Source organism: Microcaecilia unicolor, chromosome 2 (genome assembly GCF_901765095.1).
Source record: "Microcaecilia unicolor chromosome 2, aMicUni1.1, whole genome shotgun sequence".
In the NCBI taxonomy this organism is placed as follows: Eukaryota; Metazoa; Chordata; class Amphibia; order Gymnophiona; family Siphonopidae; genus Microcaecilia; species Microcaecilia unicolor.
In genome coordinates this window covers 464387456-464405414 of record NC_044032.1, presented here as the reverse complement: position 1 = coordinate 464405414, position 17959 = coordinate 464387456, and the positions used below count along the sequence as shown (strand labels likewise).

At 43.0% G+C, this 17959-nt stretch overlaps 1 protein-coding gene across 2 annotated transcripts in view; it reads right to left on the bottom strand.

The window, feature by feature from the left end:
* The window catches only part of SLC4A11 (solute carrier family 4 member 11), a 357901-nt gene extending 348942 nt beyond the window's left edge, over nucleotides 1–8959 (bottom strand). For both annotated transcript variants that reach the window (XM_030190992.1, XM_030190993.1), the window contains exon 1: nucleotides 8224–8959. In XM_030190992.1, the coding sequence (XP_030046852.1) occupies nucleotides 8224–8260 (37 nt within the window). In that variant the 5' untranslated portion in view covers nucleotides 8261–8959. The remainder of the gene's footprint in view (nucleotides 1–8223) is intronic.
* Nucleotides 8960–17959: the final 9000 nt, after the last annotated feature.

Below are 17959 nucleotides of genomic sequence, written 5' to 3'. Positions count from 1 at the left end.
TTAATTGGAAATTATCAATTATCAACACTAATTGTCATTAATTAAGATTTACACTCACAACTCACTAAGCGTATTCTGTAACGTGGTGTGCTTGAATTCTAAGTCGCATAGTTGAAAAGTGGACATGGCCATGGGCGGGGAATGGGCATTTCTAAAATCTATGCACGTTGTTATAGAATACACCCACTCTGTGCCTAAATTAGGCGTCGGGATTTACTCCAAGTAAAACATGACGTAAATGGCCACGACTAAATTTGGACACGTGGAAATTTAAGCCTATTCTATAAAATATAGGTGTACTTTATAGAATACGCCAAGGCATTTCTTTTTTCTGCGCACAATTTTCAGGCACCGTATACAGAATCTAGCCCTACATGGTCAAATCAGTAATTCACATGAAGATCTGCTGCAATCCAAAGAATCACTCATCCCCTCATCTCAGTGGAGGGGGAGAGGTTAGGGAAAGCAGCAATTCAATATGGGAATCTTTGCCATTTCATGCTAACCCACCAAAATATTTTTAAAAAGTCAGAATACTTTAATCAAGCTATGATTTGTACTTAACTACTTTGTAGAATAGTTTTCAAATGTTTATAAACATCTACACTATTAAATTAGTAAGCATATTCTACCCTATAGATAATTTTATATATATATATATATATATATATACACACACACACACACACACACAGGGTCCTTTTGCTAAGGTGTGCTAATGGATTTAGCACATGCTAATTAATTAGTGTACATTTACCTTGGGATTCTATATATTGTGCAGAGATTTCCGCACAGAAATCGAAAACAATTCCATGACAATGCACATAAGCTTAATAGTTAACAAGCTAATCAGTGCTGAAAATTGGATGTTAACCGATTATCAGCATTAATTGGCATTAATTAGAATTTACATGTTCTAGTTGCTAAGCATATTCTGTTAGGTGGTGCACGTAAACTCTAAGTCGCATAGTTGAAAAAGGGGGCATGGAATGGGCGGAACATGGGCGTAATAAAATCTATGCGAGCAGTTATACACCCGCTCTGTGCCTAATTTAGGCGTCAGGATTTACAGCACATTTTACTTGGCATAATTAGTCGCGTGGACCGGTGCTTGGCATATTCTATAAACCACATGCAAATTTAGGCTTATTCTATAAAGTAGGCATAAATTAAGGTGTACTTTACAGAATACGCTTAAGCGAATTTCACTCTGCACTGAAGTTTTAGGCGTGATATATAGAATCTAGTCCTTAGTGCCATGCAGCCCATAGGTATACAATGGGCTGCGCAGCATTTAGCACACCTTAGTAAAAGGACCCCATAGTATTATATTATAGATCAGTGGCATCTTGCCACTGAGAATTTTCCTACCTCTTAATTAGGTCTTATTAAGTTCCGCTATAATAGTCTGCATCTTCAGCACCTGGTTTTGACTATTAAACAGTGGAACATCTAAAATTTTAAAACTGGTATGGTACACTGACTGAAGTTATTTCACTGCTTAATAATTTCAGCCTTGTATGTGTCATGAACCTTGTCTCAACCATGTGTTCATTAACTTGCCTCCAACTGAGCATACTCATCATTTCCCATAAAGAATACATTATCATTCCTGTTTCTAGGTGACCGTTACAATGAAGCTTTCTCAGACCACCTAGATCTCTTACAACCAAATTAGTTTGGTAATGAAGCCTCATGGTATACTTTTGGTAATGAAATATTGATTGGACAGCCTCATATAGGTCATAGAGGCTATATCCAATCAATACTTTCCTTTGTGTAGTTACATTAACAAGACATTTGTGAGAGAGGAAGTTGTTATACATATATTTGAAGAGTCTGTTAGCAAGTACCAGTTTATTATTAATGCTGACTAAAAGCTCTACAAATATATCAAGGATCACAGGAAAAGAGAGCCTTGTTTCTGATATGGACAATAATCTGGAAAAAATCCAAAATCTTTCAGATATTCAAATGTTTACACTGTATGCACATTTCACCTGAGGCATGACTTGATGACACTGAATTCTAGGAATGTGTTACTAAATTCCTAACAAGCTACAAAAACATAAGAAAGCCAATTGCTCACTGGGTGAGAATGCTACGTGCATTTCTTTTACATAAATATACATGGACAAGCTATGATTGAAATAATTCTTGTGTGTTATTTTCTCTGTATTTCTGGCAAGTTATTTTAGTGCTTGTAAAATTAAGTTGTTATAAATAAAATAAAATAAAATAAAAAAAGGTATGATGGACTGGTTGCCAGTATAAGTACGTACACATATCGCCTTTTGTCTGTTCTGACACAACTGATGGATAATGTTTGTGTGTGTGACACAATGAGCACTATTAATCCACAGCTGAACAAAAACCCTACCTATATATATTTATGCTGTCAAAAATGCTGCAAGGGAAAACAAATATTCTTTACAAAATTTAAGGGCCCTGTTTACAAAGCCATGCTACAAACACACTAGCATTTTTAGCGTGCACTAACCATGTAGATGCCCATAATATTCCTATGGGCATCTACATGGTTAGTGCATGCTAATTTTTAGCACGCACTAAAAATGCTAACGCACCTTAGTAAACAGGGCCCTAAGTTTTTAATAGGTGCTATAGACAATTAAATTTTTCTTAATGGAATTTTTAGAAATGTTTGTGTGTTTCTTTTGGCTTGTTGCACACATTCAGCTTCGTTTTTAAAAAATGTTTATTTGCGTTATAGCTTTTCAGCACACCTTAATTTGAAGGTTAATGTGGTTAAATCAGTTTTGCATGCACTATAATTTTCAAGGCATGCTAATGAATGTGCATCCTTTGCTCTTCTTTCCCTACCGTTCATCTCTTCCCCGGCCTCCAACCTTTTTTTCTGTCTCTTAATCCTTTTCCACATTTTCCCAGATCCTCCATGTCCTCTTTCTCTCACTCTTTCAACTGCCCCTTTCCTCTGTCTCTCACAGCCCTTCTACATCCTTCATCTCAGCCTGCTTTTCTATACCTGTTTCAAATACCTAAGGTCATCTAACACACCACTACACACACCAGCACACCCAGTTACTTTTCCCTCAGTGCAGTCCAATTCTTGCATCCCTGCAATCACTAAGCTCCCCCCCCCCCCACCCCAACACCATCTTCAAGGTGCCATCTCATTTCAATTCTGAGCGTGTTGTTTTTGGAGGGGACAATTGCCACTCTTAGGTTCTCCTTTTATAGCAACACAATTACACCAGCCTCACCCCTTCTCCCTAATGCACCCCAGGCTTATCCTTGCTCTGTCCCTGTCCCCATGCTCACCCCATCCATCTTTCTTAAATGCATCAGGCTCCACACCTTCAAGATCATTCCCTCTCTTTTCTCATTCAACCTTCCCGCAACTTGCCAATCCATATTACAGCCTATGAACTTCAGAAGGTAGCTCTCTTTGGCATAATGCAAGGATCACAACAGATTGAGATTAGACTACACATACCTTGTCTTAGAGGAGTGAAGTTCATTATTCTCAGGGCTCTTTTCACACATTTCCGTTTGAGCCTCTCCGGACCCATGCAAAAAAGGCCCTGCAGTGAGCCTTTGCACATGGCCTTGCATGGGCCTTGCATCCTTCTCCCTCATGAGCCACCCTCAATTACTGCCTTGGTATGTGCAAATGTTAACCCATTTACAGCCTTATTTTTGAAAGTGATGGGTGCCCAGATTTCGACCCAAATTGGGAGACAGGTGCCCATCTCGCAAAGACGCCCAAATCGGTATAATCGAAAGCCGATTTTGGGCGTCTTCAACTGCACTCCGTCGCGGGAATGAACAAAGTTGACAGGGGCGTGTCGGAGGCGTGGTGAAGGCGGGACTGGGGTGTGTTTATTGGCTGAGGAGAGATGGGTGCTTTCGGCTGATAATCGAAAAAAGAAAGGCATTTTTAGCGCGAATTTAGGTAGCTTTTTTGGACCCTTTTTTTTCACGAACAAGTCCCAAAAAAGTGCCCTAAATGAGCAGATGACCACTGGAGGGAATCGGGGATGACCACCCCTGACTCCCCCCGTGGTCACTAACCCCTCCCACCAAAAAACCCCCAACTTTAGCAACTTTGTTTTGCAGCCTGTATGCCAGCCTCAAATGCCATACCCAGCTCCATCACAGCAGTATGCAGGTCGCTGGAGCAGTTGTTAGTGGGTGCAGTGGACTTCAGGCAGGTGGACCCAGGCCCATCCCCCCCTACCTATTACACTTGTGGTGGTAAATGGGAGCCCTCCAAACCGCCCCCAAAACCCACTGTACCCACATGTAGGTGCCCCCCTTCAGCCATAAGGGTTATGGTAATGGTGTAGAGTTGTGGGCAGTGGGGTTTGGGGGGGATTTGAGGGGCTCAGCACCCAAATGAAGGGAGCTATCGACTTGGGAGGTATTTGACTTTGTTTTTTAATTGTTACAAGTGCCCCCTAGGGTGCCCGGTTGGTGTCCTGGCATGTGAGGGGGACCAGTGCACTACGAATCCTGGCCCCTCCCACGACCAAATGCCTTGGATTTGTTCGTTTTTGAGCTGGGCGCCTTCGGTTTCCATTATCGCTGAAAAACGAAACCGCTCAGCTCAAATCCGCACAACTCCAATGCATTTGCCGGACACAAACCGTATTATCGAAAAAAAGATGGGCGGACATTTTTTTCGAAAATAAGGCCTGTCCCGCCCCTTCACGTACCCGTTCTCAGACATAGATGCCCATGGAGATGGGCGTTCGCGTTCAATTATGCCCCTCTTAGAGACACTATCCATGAAAGACAGACATTCTGCTTTCTAAAACTTCCCTTCCTCTCTCTTTACAATGATGGCCTTAGAAAACCCCCTGCTCTTCTCCTCCTCCTCCACCTCTTCGGCCAGCAATGGCCTTCAGAGGGCAATGACAGCAGTCACAGAGGAGGGAGCAATGTGCAAAATTGCTAGGCTAGTGGCAGAAATGATCACAGTGATAGTGCAGCATACAGTGGTGGTGATTGCTGGAAGCAGGATGGGACAGCAGATCGATAACATTTCTAGCTTGGGCTAGCAGCAGCAGTGATCACCGGGGTGGGGGGAAGAAAAGTGAGGTTGATTGAAATTTCAAGTACTTGGCTCCCTACAGGTACATTTATTTATTTATTTATTTATTTGTTTGTTTGTTTGTTGCATTTGTATCCCACATTTTCCCACCTCTTTGCAGGCTCAATGTGGCTTACAATACATCATGAATATTGGAAATATATAATAGAATATACATTTAGTTTTATGGAAGGATTTTGGGTAACCTGATAATGATAAAGCATTGTAAAAGGATGATACAAAGGATAGTAAAAGAGCATGATATAAAGGATTTGGGTTACATGATAAAGAATAAGCATGATATAAAGGCAAATATTATAAGGCAACACTGGATGCATGTGGAGGAGTTCACATTTGTTGATCTTTGTTGTATACCTTATTAAAGAGATAGGTCTTCAGTAGTTTGCGGAATTTGGTTAGTTCATGTGGTTGTTAAAGTATAGGCTTGCAGTTTAAGCCAAAGTCATGGTGACAAACCTCCCAGTTCTTCGTGATACAATAGTTGAGAACCACTGATATAGAGAAAACTGTAAATATGATTCACGTATATGCTCACATGATAAGACAACAGCTACGTAAGAATACATGCAGAAGAATTCCATACATGGAGCTTAAAATTGCATTGCAATTTCGGGTGCACGCCCAATTTGTGTGTGCAATTTGAGTAACAAATTAGTGACAGTAATTGTGCGCTATCAATTATTGACATTAATGGGCTACAATTTGGATTTAGGTATGCCTCTTGCTAAAAAGGCATGTGCAAACTTTTAATGTGCAACTGAAAGGGGGCGTGACCATGGAAGGGGATGAGTGGGTCAGGGTTCGCTAAAGATGCATGCACTATTATAGAATTCGGGGGATCCAACCCTAAGTTAGGCATGGGGATTTACACCATAAATCCTCATGCCTAAAAGTTGGGCTATTCTATCAACAGCACCCAGCTCCAGGTGCCTTTTATAGAATAGCACTCAGCATGCATTTTTTTGGGCCCAAATCTGGGTGCTATTTACTGTATTTAGCCCATTATAACAATCTATTTCCACAGTACTTGTTGTGCACATTGTGGGCCAGTTTAAAAGCTATTTGGTTCTCTGATCTGTGGAGATTTACTGCTGTACTTTTTTTTTTTTTTTACCACACCTCAGAATGTAACAGAATAGACTACTGGCCTGTCACATTCTCTTCCTCACCTATAAAACCTACTTCTTTTCCCTCTGTGCAGTCACAGCTTTGAAGAGTTGATACTTTCTTCAGGGAGGTCATTCTTCTAATTATTTGTACCTGTTTGATGACCTTCCCCATCACCAAGTATTCTAGAAGCCACTTTCCATTTTGATGCACTGTTTACATCTATAGATTAAATACATGCAACACTCTGTCCCCATAAATACTGTACACTAATATGTAAACTACATAGAAACAGGGCTACATTGAACTACCAAGAATATTAAGTTCTAGTCCCAGCCCTGCACCAGTCAGGTGTATATGTTGGAGCAAGTCATTTCACCTTCAGAATCCCAAGTTTAGACAACCATATATGAATAATAACAAGCAAATTCATTATTTCTTGTCCCCTTTCATCTTTGTAACCAGTGGGGGGTGGGGGGTCTCATCATTTGGACACACTGGGGTTCTGTTTAAAAGAGTAGGGCCAAGAACAAAATGTTACCTTTTGTTCACAAAACTGGTGTTCTGCACTAACTCAAGCTAGAGCTGTTATTAAAAAGTATGCAAACCCTTCATGCAAAATGTAAAGTCCCTTTCCCCTCCTCTATAAGTTTTCTATGCCTGTACTACCTACAGCTCTGTTCTGTTCCGCCACTACAAGGGAGCTGTCACAGTAAAACTGTCAGAAGGTGGGAAAGTGAGAGGGAAAAGAACACCTCAGAGAAGTCCAATCCAGTAACAAAAATCATTAATCAATACTGTGTTCATCAACAAAGGTTCCATAGCACAAGAAATAAGATGACTCGACACAGCCAAGTTTTAGCAATCAAGCCTTACATCAGGAGTCACAAGTTTGGACAGTAGACAGACAAATGTCAGAATACCGCATCAAAGCAAGGTTCTCTCTTAATTAAATGTACTGTATGTCATACATTGTCCAACTTTAAAAGGCAAAGGATGACAGCATTTACAGTACTTATAAGGAAGTGCTGATGTGCTGACATTAAAAAAAAACAGCATTGCACAACCTTCAGTTTCCGTGTGATGTGAAACTCACATTCATCAGTACTTATTTTTCAAGACATCTAGTCTGAATATGCACTATACCTTTCAAATTAATGGTAAAACTATACTTTCCACACAACTCTTTAGAAATGGCAATACTAACTGGAGAAACAGAATGCATTTTACCATCTAAAATGAAAACGTTCACAGTAACAAAACCTTGCCAGCAGCTAGTCATAGCTGCCAACGTTTCAAAACGATTGGGGGTGCCAAACACAATACCCCTCCCTGGACAAAGCTAAGGAGTTTGGTTAATATTAGGGGTGCTCAGCACCCACTGAGCTGGCTCCCACATATGCAGCTCCCCAATGTTTGTTTACCTTTGTAAGAAATGAAAATTTTGTATATTTTCATTCTTACACAGCAAATGAGAAAAAAAGGAAGTAACTTTTTTTCACAGTGAAATAAGTACACAAGTCAACAGCTGGAGTAATGCACCATCAAGCGTAAACTAGCTATTTATTTCAGTGCCATATCTCCACTAGTTCTGTTTAAATGTTCTAAATGCTGTCAAATTAACTTCAATTTGCGAACAAGGCGTGTACCGTCTCATCAAACTCCTATAACTCGGGTTTCTAAACAAACGGGCTGGTAAACAATGATGCAACTCAATTGGCAGATTTTTTTTTTTCACTTTAAAAAAGGAACATGCATAACTATTACACAGTCCAGAAATAAAAACAGAAACAAAAGACCCGATTGTTTGAAGCACACCACTTCCCCAACTGCTGCACTTTTTTCGTTGCATTTCACAAGAAGAAGATGCTACGTTACAGGAAAAGCCTACGAAGTGAAGGACTGTATTATTTCCTCTCGGCAGTGCTTGCAAACTTAAAAGCTGGCTTCTGTACAAAAGCGAAAAAAGGCAGAGAGCGCTGGCCCTCACTGCTAAGAGAGGATTAGCCCCGGTCACTCACCACATGGCTGGAGGTGGAAAACGCGTCTCGCTGCCATTGCTGATCTCTCTGCTCTGCTGCCCCGTCTCACCCCATCTTCACCATCTTGACACTTTTCTCGAGACTTTTTTTTTTCTCTCCCTGCTCAGGATCCGCTGCAGAAGCGAAACTGTCTTGTGCGGGACTGAGAAAGGGAGGGGGAGGGGAAAGGACAGGAGCACACCCCCCTCCTCTGTACGCCCTGGCCCAGGTCCTAGCGCCGCCTCTTTCGTCTCATCCTCCTCCTCTTCCTCCTGTGGTTACAGCAGCTCAGGCGCAGCTGCTCCGTCGTGTACACTTTGGAAGACCTGTAAAACCTGCGATTCTAGGACTCCGTATAGCGACTAGATCCCCGTGCACAGCTGCTCATCTCAACACGGTGGAGGTGGCTTGCACACTCCTTTTTGTTTAGTGCTTGTGAACTTTCGGCATCAGTATACTCGCTTAGAAAAGTGTCTGAGCGCGCTGCTGTTTGCTTTCTGCTGCGCCTAAGGTGCAGCTGTGACCCCATTGCCCAACGGGGATCAGAGGGCTGTATAAGCAGCTCCACGAAGTTTGAACACATCCTCGTGTAGGAACTGAAACCGGCTGAACAAAAAAAACAAAACGCAAATGAAAGGAATGTCTAGATGTTTCAACACGTTTTGATGTTTTGGGTTCTTGGAACCAAGTTTATGTTCAGTACTGCAGGCGCTGTGCACAATAGCATGACTAGACTGTAAGCTCCATGGAGAAAGATGATTTTTTTTCATATGTATATCTGTGGACATTGTGTTATGTAAAATATTTAGTAGAAATGGCAAAGAATGAGATGCTGGTTCTTTGATCAACCTAGCCTTAGCTTTTTAGCCATCCATCTATGAACTGGATTGAATTTTATTCATGCCTTTGCTTTGTAAATAAGTTTTTGAACGTGCATTAGAATTTTATGGTGTGCAAATCGATTAACCTACAAATTAACTGTGTACAATGCACATTAAATCAAGTTTGCATGCACTAATGAATGGCCATCCCTAGTCATTACCTCTGAAAATGATGAGCGAAATGCTGTCTTGGACCTATGCCACCCTAAGCCTGTTCTTGCTTTGCTGCAGATGCCAAGCCAAACACGACTAAGCCTGTTTGCCCCCAACTATCCCACTCGCCACAGTTTAGAGGCAGGCCCACACTGTAAGCACCAGCAGGCCATGTCAGTATCCACAATGTTTAGTTCCTACCCATGTTCAGGACCAGCGCAATCATATTAGCTGCCCTGTGCCCCGCCCCCCCTTCAATTACTTAACTTCCCTCTTCCCAAGATATTAATATATTAAATGTGGCAATTATGACCAACTGAATACCACACCCCTAAAACTATCCTTTGAAACTCCATAAACATGTAAAAGTATGCACTGATAATCTTCAAAGTTGTTGAGCTGGTCTTAGATTTTGGGATACAGCAGGCAAGGCAGTGGCAGAGCAGTGCTTTAAAGCCACTGTCAGCAGCAGCATTCCAGCAGGACTTTGAGCACCAGCACATTTACACTCAAGGCCTGCCACATCCTACCCTCTCCAACAAGAAGTTTTCATCAAAGGAGATGGGTTACAGCAGGCCTTAAGCACACATGAATGTGTGGCTCAAAGGCTCACCACCACTCCAGTCTTGAATCCAGCTGAGGACAGAGGTAGGGTGAGGGCGGCGGCAAGGATAATAGGTGAAATGGAAGGGAAGAAGGAATTATGGACGTCTTGGGGAAGGGGTACAGAAGAAGAGAGAAGGTGAACACTGTGTGGGGTGGGTAGGGAAGAAGAGATATTCTGGACACCTGGGGGAGGGTTTAAAGAAGAGATGCTAGAAATCTTGGAGAGGGAGGTGAGGAAAGAGAGGTAATGGACACCTGGGGGTGGGGGTGCATGACTGAAGATTTACTTAGGGTGTCAGATATCCTTGGGCAACTGCTTTTTTTTGCCGCCTCATCCCCTCATTCCCTTCCCCCACTGCCCCAGAAGCTGTCATCCTGACTGCCGTGTCCGCCTAATGATTAAGTCAGCCCTGCTCATATTAATCCCAGGCCCCACCAAAAAATCAGTCCTATGTATGGCACTTCTTTTGACCAAAAATGAGCCCAAAAAATAATGCTTTGTCTTTAAAACAAAGGCAGCATTTTAGTGGACTAGTGTATCAGCTGTTTATAATGGTAAACTCTACCCTTACTACTCTGCCATCATTTAGGGCATACTGAACTACTCTTACACAACTTGAAATTTAGTTATCTCTGTTGGCACGTAGCAGTCAACCTTCTTTCCTCCTTTAGTATTAGGATAATCTAGTGTAATTATGCAGACTTCTTAGGATCAGGTGACCTGAGTTGTGAAACTTCAACAACTATCAACACAGTCATAAGTACCACTGGCACTTTGTGTTTATCTGGTAGTTGTGCTACTTGAGAACTAGCAAACTTGGCCAAGAGTGGCACTTTGGCCACCTGTATCATAGATTCCCCATCACTGTTCTAATACTGATACTTTTCCAGGCTACAAAAAACTACCAAAGATTATAGAGGACCAGAGTCCACAGAGCCACTGTAGAAGAGTTCTCACCCCTTCCCTCCTTCTCTTTCCCCCACCTCCCGAAAACTAACAGCTGGACTTAGGGTAGATAGGATGCTGGATGCTGTAGGGGCATGAGACTTTGACATAAGGGCAGTGCATGGAGAGTCTGAGTCTCCCTCATGGCATCCATTTTCCCACAGTACATAATTACACAAATCAGTCCCTATACATGTCCTGATAAACTACACAATAGGGGCCCAAGCAAGTCACAGGTCTATGGTTCTACAAGGCCTTTAAGGTACAAAAGAGTCAACCTGAAAGGCCCATGCCCTGATCAGCAGGAGCCTTGTGCCTGTCTGAGGCCCAACATAACTGTATTAGACATAAGTATCTAATGCCAACTTGACACTCAGTCTGGCATTTAAAGAGAAAACCATCCTATCACTTTAGAGAGATTTTTTTATTCCATGATTAACCATGACTCAGACTCTGAGCATGTTTTAATTTTTGCTGCAGGCTGCCTTTTCTACACGTAAGAAAATTTAGCGCTGACTTTGTTCATCTACTTTATATATATCATAATGGATTTAGGCATGACAGATTTCTTGGAACACTTTTCCTGACCCAAGTTTACCTTGCCGGCTGTAGGTAATTAGAGATCCAGTATATATATATCAAAACTATAATCTAGAACTGCCTTTTGATGCTATTTATAAAACAAGTACCTCATGTTAAAGGATAGTACATTACATAACAAGACAGTTTCGTTTCTATATTAGGGATATCATAATGAAAATACTCTCAACCAAACCAAGTTAGAAACTGCAATGAAAGAAAGGTCATAAATATGGAGAAGAGAGTCATCATGATATGCATTTAGCTCACACTTTTTCACTAGTAGCTCAAGATAAATTACATTTAGGAACCCTATGTATTTCCCTATTCCACAGAGGGTTTTCAATCAAAATTTGTACTTGAGGCAATGGAGGATTAAGGGGGAGGGGGAGAGGGGGATAGTTATTAAGTTGCAGTAAAAGCTGGGCTATTACTGCACTTTAATTTACCATGGGAGTGACTAACCTGTGGTAGCTCAGTACCACAGCTTATTCACTTCTGTGGTACAAGAATAATACTACTTGCAATCAACCTCACAAGCTGTGTTATTTTACCATCATGCGATCATTGGGCTGCCAATAATCACAATCAGGAGCTGACCTCCCCCTCATGAATTACATCTCCTTGCCCTGCTCCTCCCAAATGACATTCCCCCTAGCCCACAGCTCCCTAAGTACACACCCTCAAATGACAACCCCCTACCCTGATGACCCCATATAACACCCTGTCTCCTCCTCTGATCTCTCTTAAGTCTCCTTGTCCGCACCTGGCAATTCCCTGGTATCTAATGGGTTCAAGGCAGGAGCAATCCCCAGTTGCTTCTGCCCCTTTCAGTGCTGGGTTCAGAATGACATCAGCAACCCCTAGCGGTAGTCTCATGGTACTACCGCTAAGGGTCAAGCTGCTGTACAAGGGCCTTTTGTGAAAAAAAGAGAAAAAAACTCTTTAAAGAATTAGATTATCAAACAAGGGAAAACAAGTGACAAATGTATAAACAGAGTGGGAAATACAAAGTGTTACTCCAGGAGCCGTATCAAAACCAAATGCATGATTGCCTAGTAGAGGTGAACAGAAATCTAATGATGAGAGAGTTATAGAACATTGGATTATGGATGAAATGGTTCACTGTAAATATTGAAAACTGATAAAACAGACATAGGTAGATTCTGTAAGAAAGAGCTGGAAATAGTTACTTATCTCGTTGATGGCTGCAAAGTTTTGTTGGCAGAAAATGTTTATAAAGGCACAATAAAGTGCTGCTGTACCACTAAAACATTTAGAATTATAGAGAATGAAAAGGTTATGATCATCTGGGACATTCCCAATATAGCCGATAAAAAGCTGGATACAAGAAAAGTGAACACAGTGGTAAAGAGAAAAAAAAAACACCAGAACACTATTGATTATTTATTTATTTGTTACATTTGTATCCCACATTTTCCCACCTATTTGCAGGCTCAATGTGGCTTACATAGTGCCGGAGATGCGTTCGCAAAGTGGTGTTTTTTGTAATAAAAGTTTGTGTGGAGCAGTCAACGGAAGAGTTGTGTTATGTCCATTATATACTTTACTTTTGTTGTGTTGCAGAGGTCAGGCTTTTAGGTTGGATCGGTAGGGTACGCCTTTTCAAACAGGTTGGTCTTTAGTGATTTCCGGAAATTTAGGTGGTCGTATGTTGTTTTGAAGGCTTTTGGTCAATTCCAAGTGATTATGAATTGAGTGGAAGAGGAGAAGATCCTCAAATACCAAGAAATGCAGTCAGAGACCAAGAAAATATGGAAGAAAGATTTTCCATTGTATTTGGAGCCACAGGCTTGAATAAAAGCAATTTCCAAGTCCACCTTGATAGGTTGCCTATACATGTTACATCTTATGAACTCCAGAAGGAAGTGCTCTTTGGCACAAAGGAAGTACTATGGCATACATTAGCAGTAAATCTGAGAGACTGAGATCATGTCGAACATACCCCCTGGGGCTTAGAAGTGAGGTTCATTATTTTCATAGTATGTGCAAAACTAATTTAGAGAATACCTCCCCCTCCCCGAGAGAAAATGACTAGGCAGAAGAAAGTTAGATGTGCCGTATCTTATATCTTACAATGCTTGCAAACACACAAGGTAAACACAAGCTGCCCAGTTATACAGTGAACTACAATATGTTTTTTCTAATGTTCTGCTGTAGTTCCACCACAAACAATCTTGTGCTGGGATGTGGTCTTTGAAACATTGACATGTACTTTCATCTTGCAGTCTTGCTGAACAGCTGCTGGCAACAGCTCTAGCGACCAACAACCAACATTAGCAAAGCAAACAATCCAAAGGTTCCTAAGACAAAATAACTTTGTGACGTAATGTTCCAGTTCCCCAATATGCCACAGGACATAACTGAGGACACTGTATGCTTCATATCTAATGGTCTGCTTTGTTTTTCTTGTTACTCTTCCCAAACTTAAATATAAAAGAAAAATTACAGAAAGCAGCTGCTCTCTCACTGATTCTTCCTTAGTATCTGCACACAGAATAGATTTTTTAATTATAAATTTAAATGATACTGCACTAGACTAATGGACATTTATGTCAAAGCCTTAAGTGGAACAGCAGGTTCCTCATGAATTAATAATATGGAAAATGACACATTTTGGGGGGGTGATTTATAGAACTATGCACACACTAATGTAAAGTCACATGTGAGATGCCAATGCAATTTCTTTACACAGAGCAGTCCTTCCCAAGGGACCTCCCAGCACACCCATAAAAAATGTGAATTCCTTTTTTAAAGCACAATTGATAATTGTACTGAAAATGGCTTACCTAAATCATTATGGAGCTCATTTTCAAAACAAAAAAAACACCCAAAAAGTGGCACAAAGCTGCAGATGGACTTTTTTTTTTTTTTTTGCTAAAACATTCAAATCACTGTTTTCAAAACCCATTTTAAGACTTTCTATGCAGTTCGTCTGCAGTGCATCCAAATCACAAGGGGGCGTGTTGGGGGTGGGTTTTGGGAGTTCCCAAAACATGGATCTTTTTCTGACATAATGGAACAAAGCCAAAATGTCTGGAGCTAAAAGTCAGATGTCATGACTATGTCACAAAAAGGTGCCCTAAATGATCAGATGACCACTGGAGGGATTAAGGCATGACTCCCCATTACTCCCCCAGGGGGTCACTGAATGCCTCCCACCCCCCCATAGATGTAAAAGAAACAGTTCATACCAGTCTCTATGAGAGCTTCAGATGCTATGGCTAGTACTATTAGAGCAGCAAGCAAGTCCCTGGAGTAGCCTAGTGGTCTGTGCAATAAACTGTAGAGAAAGGGCCCAGGCCCATATCCCACTCTAACTATTACACTTGTGGTGGAAAGTGTGAGTCCTCCAATACCCACCAAAAACCAACTGTAGCCAACTGTATCCAACTGTACAATGGAGTCGCTGCTGAAAGAAAGGATAGTTAACTTTCTAGAAGCCGACGGGTTACAGGACCCGAGGCAACATGGCTTTACCAAAGGAAAATCCTGCCAAACGAATCTTAATGACTTCTTTGACTGGGTGACCAAAGAACTGAATGAAGGATGTGCGTTAGATGTAATCTACTTGGACTTCAGCAAAGCCTTTCATATGGTCCCCCACAGAAGACTCGTGAATAAGCTGAAAGGGTTGAACTTAGGACCGAAAGTGGTGAACTGGATAAGAAACTGGTTGACCGACAGGTGGCAGAGGGTGGCGGTAAATGGAATCCGCTCGGAGGAAAGGAAGATGAGCAGTGGAGTTCCTCAGGGGTCGGTGCTGGGGCCTATTCTGTTTAATATATTTGTGGGAGATATTGCTGAAGGGTTGGAAGGAAAGGTGTGCCTTTTTGCGGATGACACGAAAATAGCCAATAGAGTGGATACCCTGGAGGGAGTAGAAACGATGAGAAGGGATCTCCGAACCTTAGAAGAATGGTCGAGGGTCTGGCAGTTAAATGTAAGGGATGCATCTATTGCCAGTATGTATTGGAAGGGAATAACATCAAGCTTCCGCACAGCGATAAGGTATTTTGGATGCATAACAGGACTAATTCTGACTCAAAGGGGGTCATTTATTGCATTTGGTTTCCATGTAAGAAGTTCTATATTGGACACACTACCTGCAAAATCAAAACACGCATAGGAAAACACATCAGTAATATTCGTACCTGTAAACTGGAAGCACCTCTGTCTGCACACTGGCAGGAAAGCCATCATGACATTTCAGATGTGCGTTATACTGTTCTTTTACAGATTTCATTAACAAGAGGGGGATGCTTGAGTAATTTACTTATTCAGAAGGAACAACGGTTTATCTTCTCCTGGGATACTGTGCACCCTCGGGGATTAAATCGGGAGCTGGAGTGGTTGTAAGCATATGTGTATTTGTATCATCCATTTGCCCTTGTGAGCTGCGTTTGGAAAAAGGCCGGTCCGTGGTTGCTATGTGTCTTGATGAATCCCGATTGACTTGTTTAGTCAAAAGGAGTGCGCCCCTGTTGCGCGTTTGAGAATTAAGGGGTGGAGTTTAAGGTAAAATTATGTATCATACCTGATAATTTTCTTTCCATTAATCATAGCTGATCAATCCATAGACTGGTGGGTTGTGTCCATCTACCAGCAGGTGGAGATAGAGAGCAAACTTTGCCTCCCTATATGTGGTCATGTGCTGCCGGAAACTCCTCAGTATGTCGATATCAAAGCTCCATCCGCAGGACTCAGCACTTAGAGAATTACACCCACAAAGGGACACTCTGCCCAGCTCACCACCGCCGAAACGGGGGAGGGGAATCAACCCAGCTCATCCCCACACAAGTGGGGGAGGGGAATCCGTCCAGCTCATCCCCGCGGAGCGGGGGAGGGACACCACACCCTCCGATGCGGGGGGATCTGGCTTATCCTGCAACCGCAACCGCGGGAGGAGCTGACTGACCCTAACACCGCCGAAGCGGGAGGGGTACAAAGCTGCCCTACAACCGCACGAAGCGGGAGGGAGTGCCGGCAGAATTTATGTCTCAATCCAGCCCCGTAAAACGGAGGGGAGAGGAATGCAGCAGCTCACTGTAACACAAACTCGTCTCAACTCTTGAAGAATCCAAGTGAAAAAACTTGAACACGAAGTCCTCCTGAAGTAACTGAAGACTAAACTTGAACCTAAAATTCAACCAGAATATAAACAGTACAGATATCTGGGAGGGGCTATGGATTGATCAGCTATGATTAATGGAAAGAAAATTATCAGGTATGATACATAATTTTACCTTCCATATCATCATGCTGATCAATCCATAGACTGGTGGGATGTACCGAAGCAGTACTCACCCAGGACGGGACATTGAAATCCCTGAACTCAACACTGAAGCTCCAAACCGGGCCTCCGCCCGAGCAGCCACAGTCAAGCGGTAATGTCTGGAGAAGGTATGGGCCGACGCCCAAGTTGCCGCCTTGAAAATCTCTTCCAAGGAGACGGACCCGGCCTCTGCCATCGAGGCCGCCTGAGCTCTAGTGGAGTGGGCCTTCAACTGAATAGGCGGCACCTTCCCCGCGGCCACATAAGCCGCTGCAATGGCTTCCTTGACCCATCTTGCCACTGTAGGCTTAGCAGCCTGCAGACCCTTACGAGGACCTGCAAACAGGACAAACAGATGATCCGACTTCCGGAAATCATTGGTCACTTCCAAGTATCTGATGATGACCCGTCTCACATCCAGATATTTGAGAGCAGAATACTCTTCTGGGTAGTCCTCCCTACGAAAGGAAGGGAGACAGAGCTGCTGACTCACATGGAAGCGAGAAACAATCTTGGGTAGGAAGGAAGGCACTGTGCGAATAGTCACTCCTGCCTCAGTGAACTGCAGAAAAAGCTCTCGACAAGAGAGTGCCTGGAGCTCGGAAACTCTTCTGGCTGAAGTGATAGCCACCAAAAAGACTGCTTTCAACGTAAGGTCTTTCAGAGATGCCCTCGACAAGGGTTCAAAAGGCGGCTTTGCAAGGCTCTTAGCACCAGGTTGAGATTCCACGCAGGCACCACTGAGTGCAGAGGAGGGCGCAGGTGATTAACTCCCTTGAGGAAACGCACCACATCTGGCTGCAAAGCCAGGGAAGCACCCTTCAGGCGGCCCCTGAAGCAAGCCAGGGCCGCCTGGGCCGCCTGAAGCAAGCCAGGGCCGCCTGGACTTTCAGGGAACTGAGCGACAGGCCTTTCTCCAGACCTTCTTGCAGGAACGCCAGCACTGAAGAAATTGGAGCAGTAAATGGAGAAAGTGAACCTGCTTCACACCACGCTGCAAAGGTACGCCAAACCCTGGCGTAAGCAGTAGAAGTAGAGCGCTTCCTCGCTCTCAGCAGAGTGGCGATGACCTTGTCTGAGAAGCCCTTCTTCATCAGACACTGCCGCTCAATAGCCAGGCCGTAAGACCAAAGGGGGAGGGATCCTCCATCACCACGGGACCCTGATGTAACAGGCCCTGCTCCACTGGCAGTCACAGAGGTTCGTCCACTGAGAGCCTGATCAAGTCTGCATACCAGGGACGTCTGGGCCAATCCGGACCCACCAGGATTATCC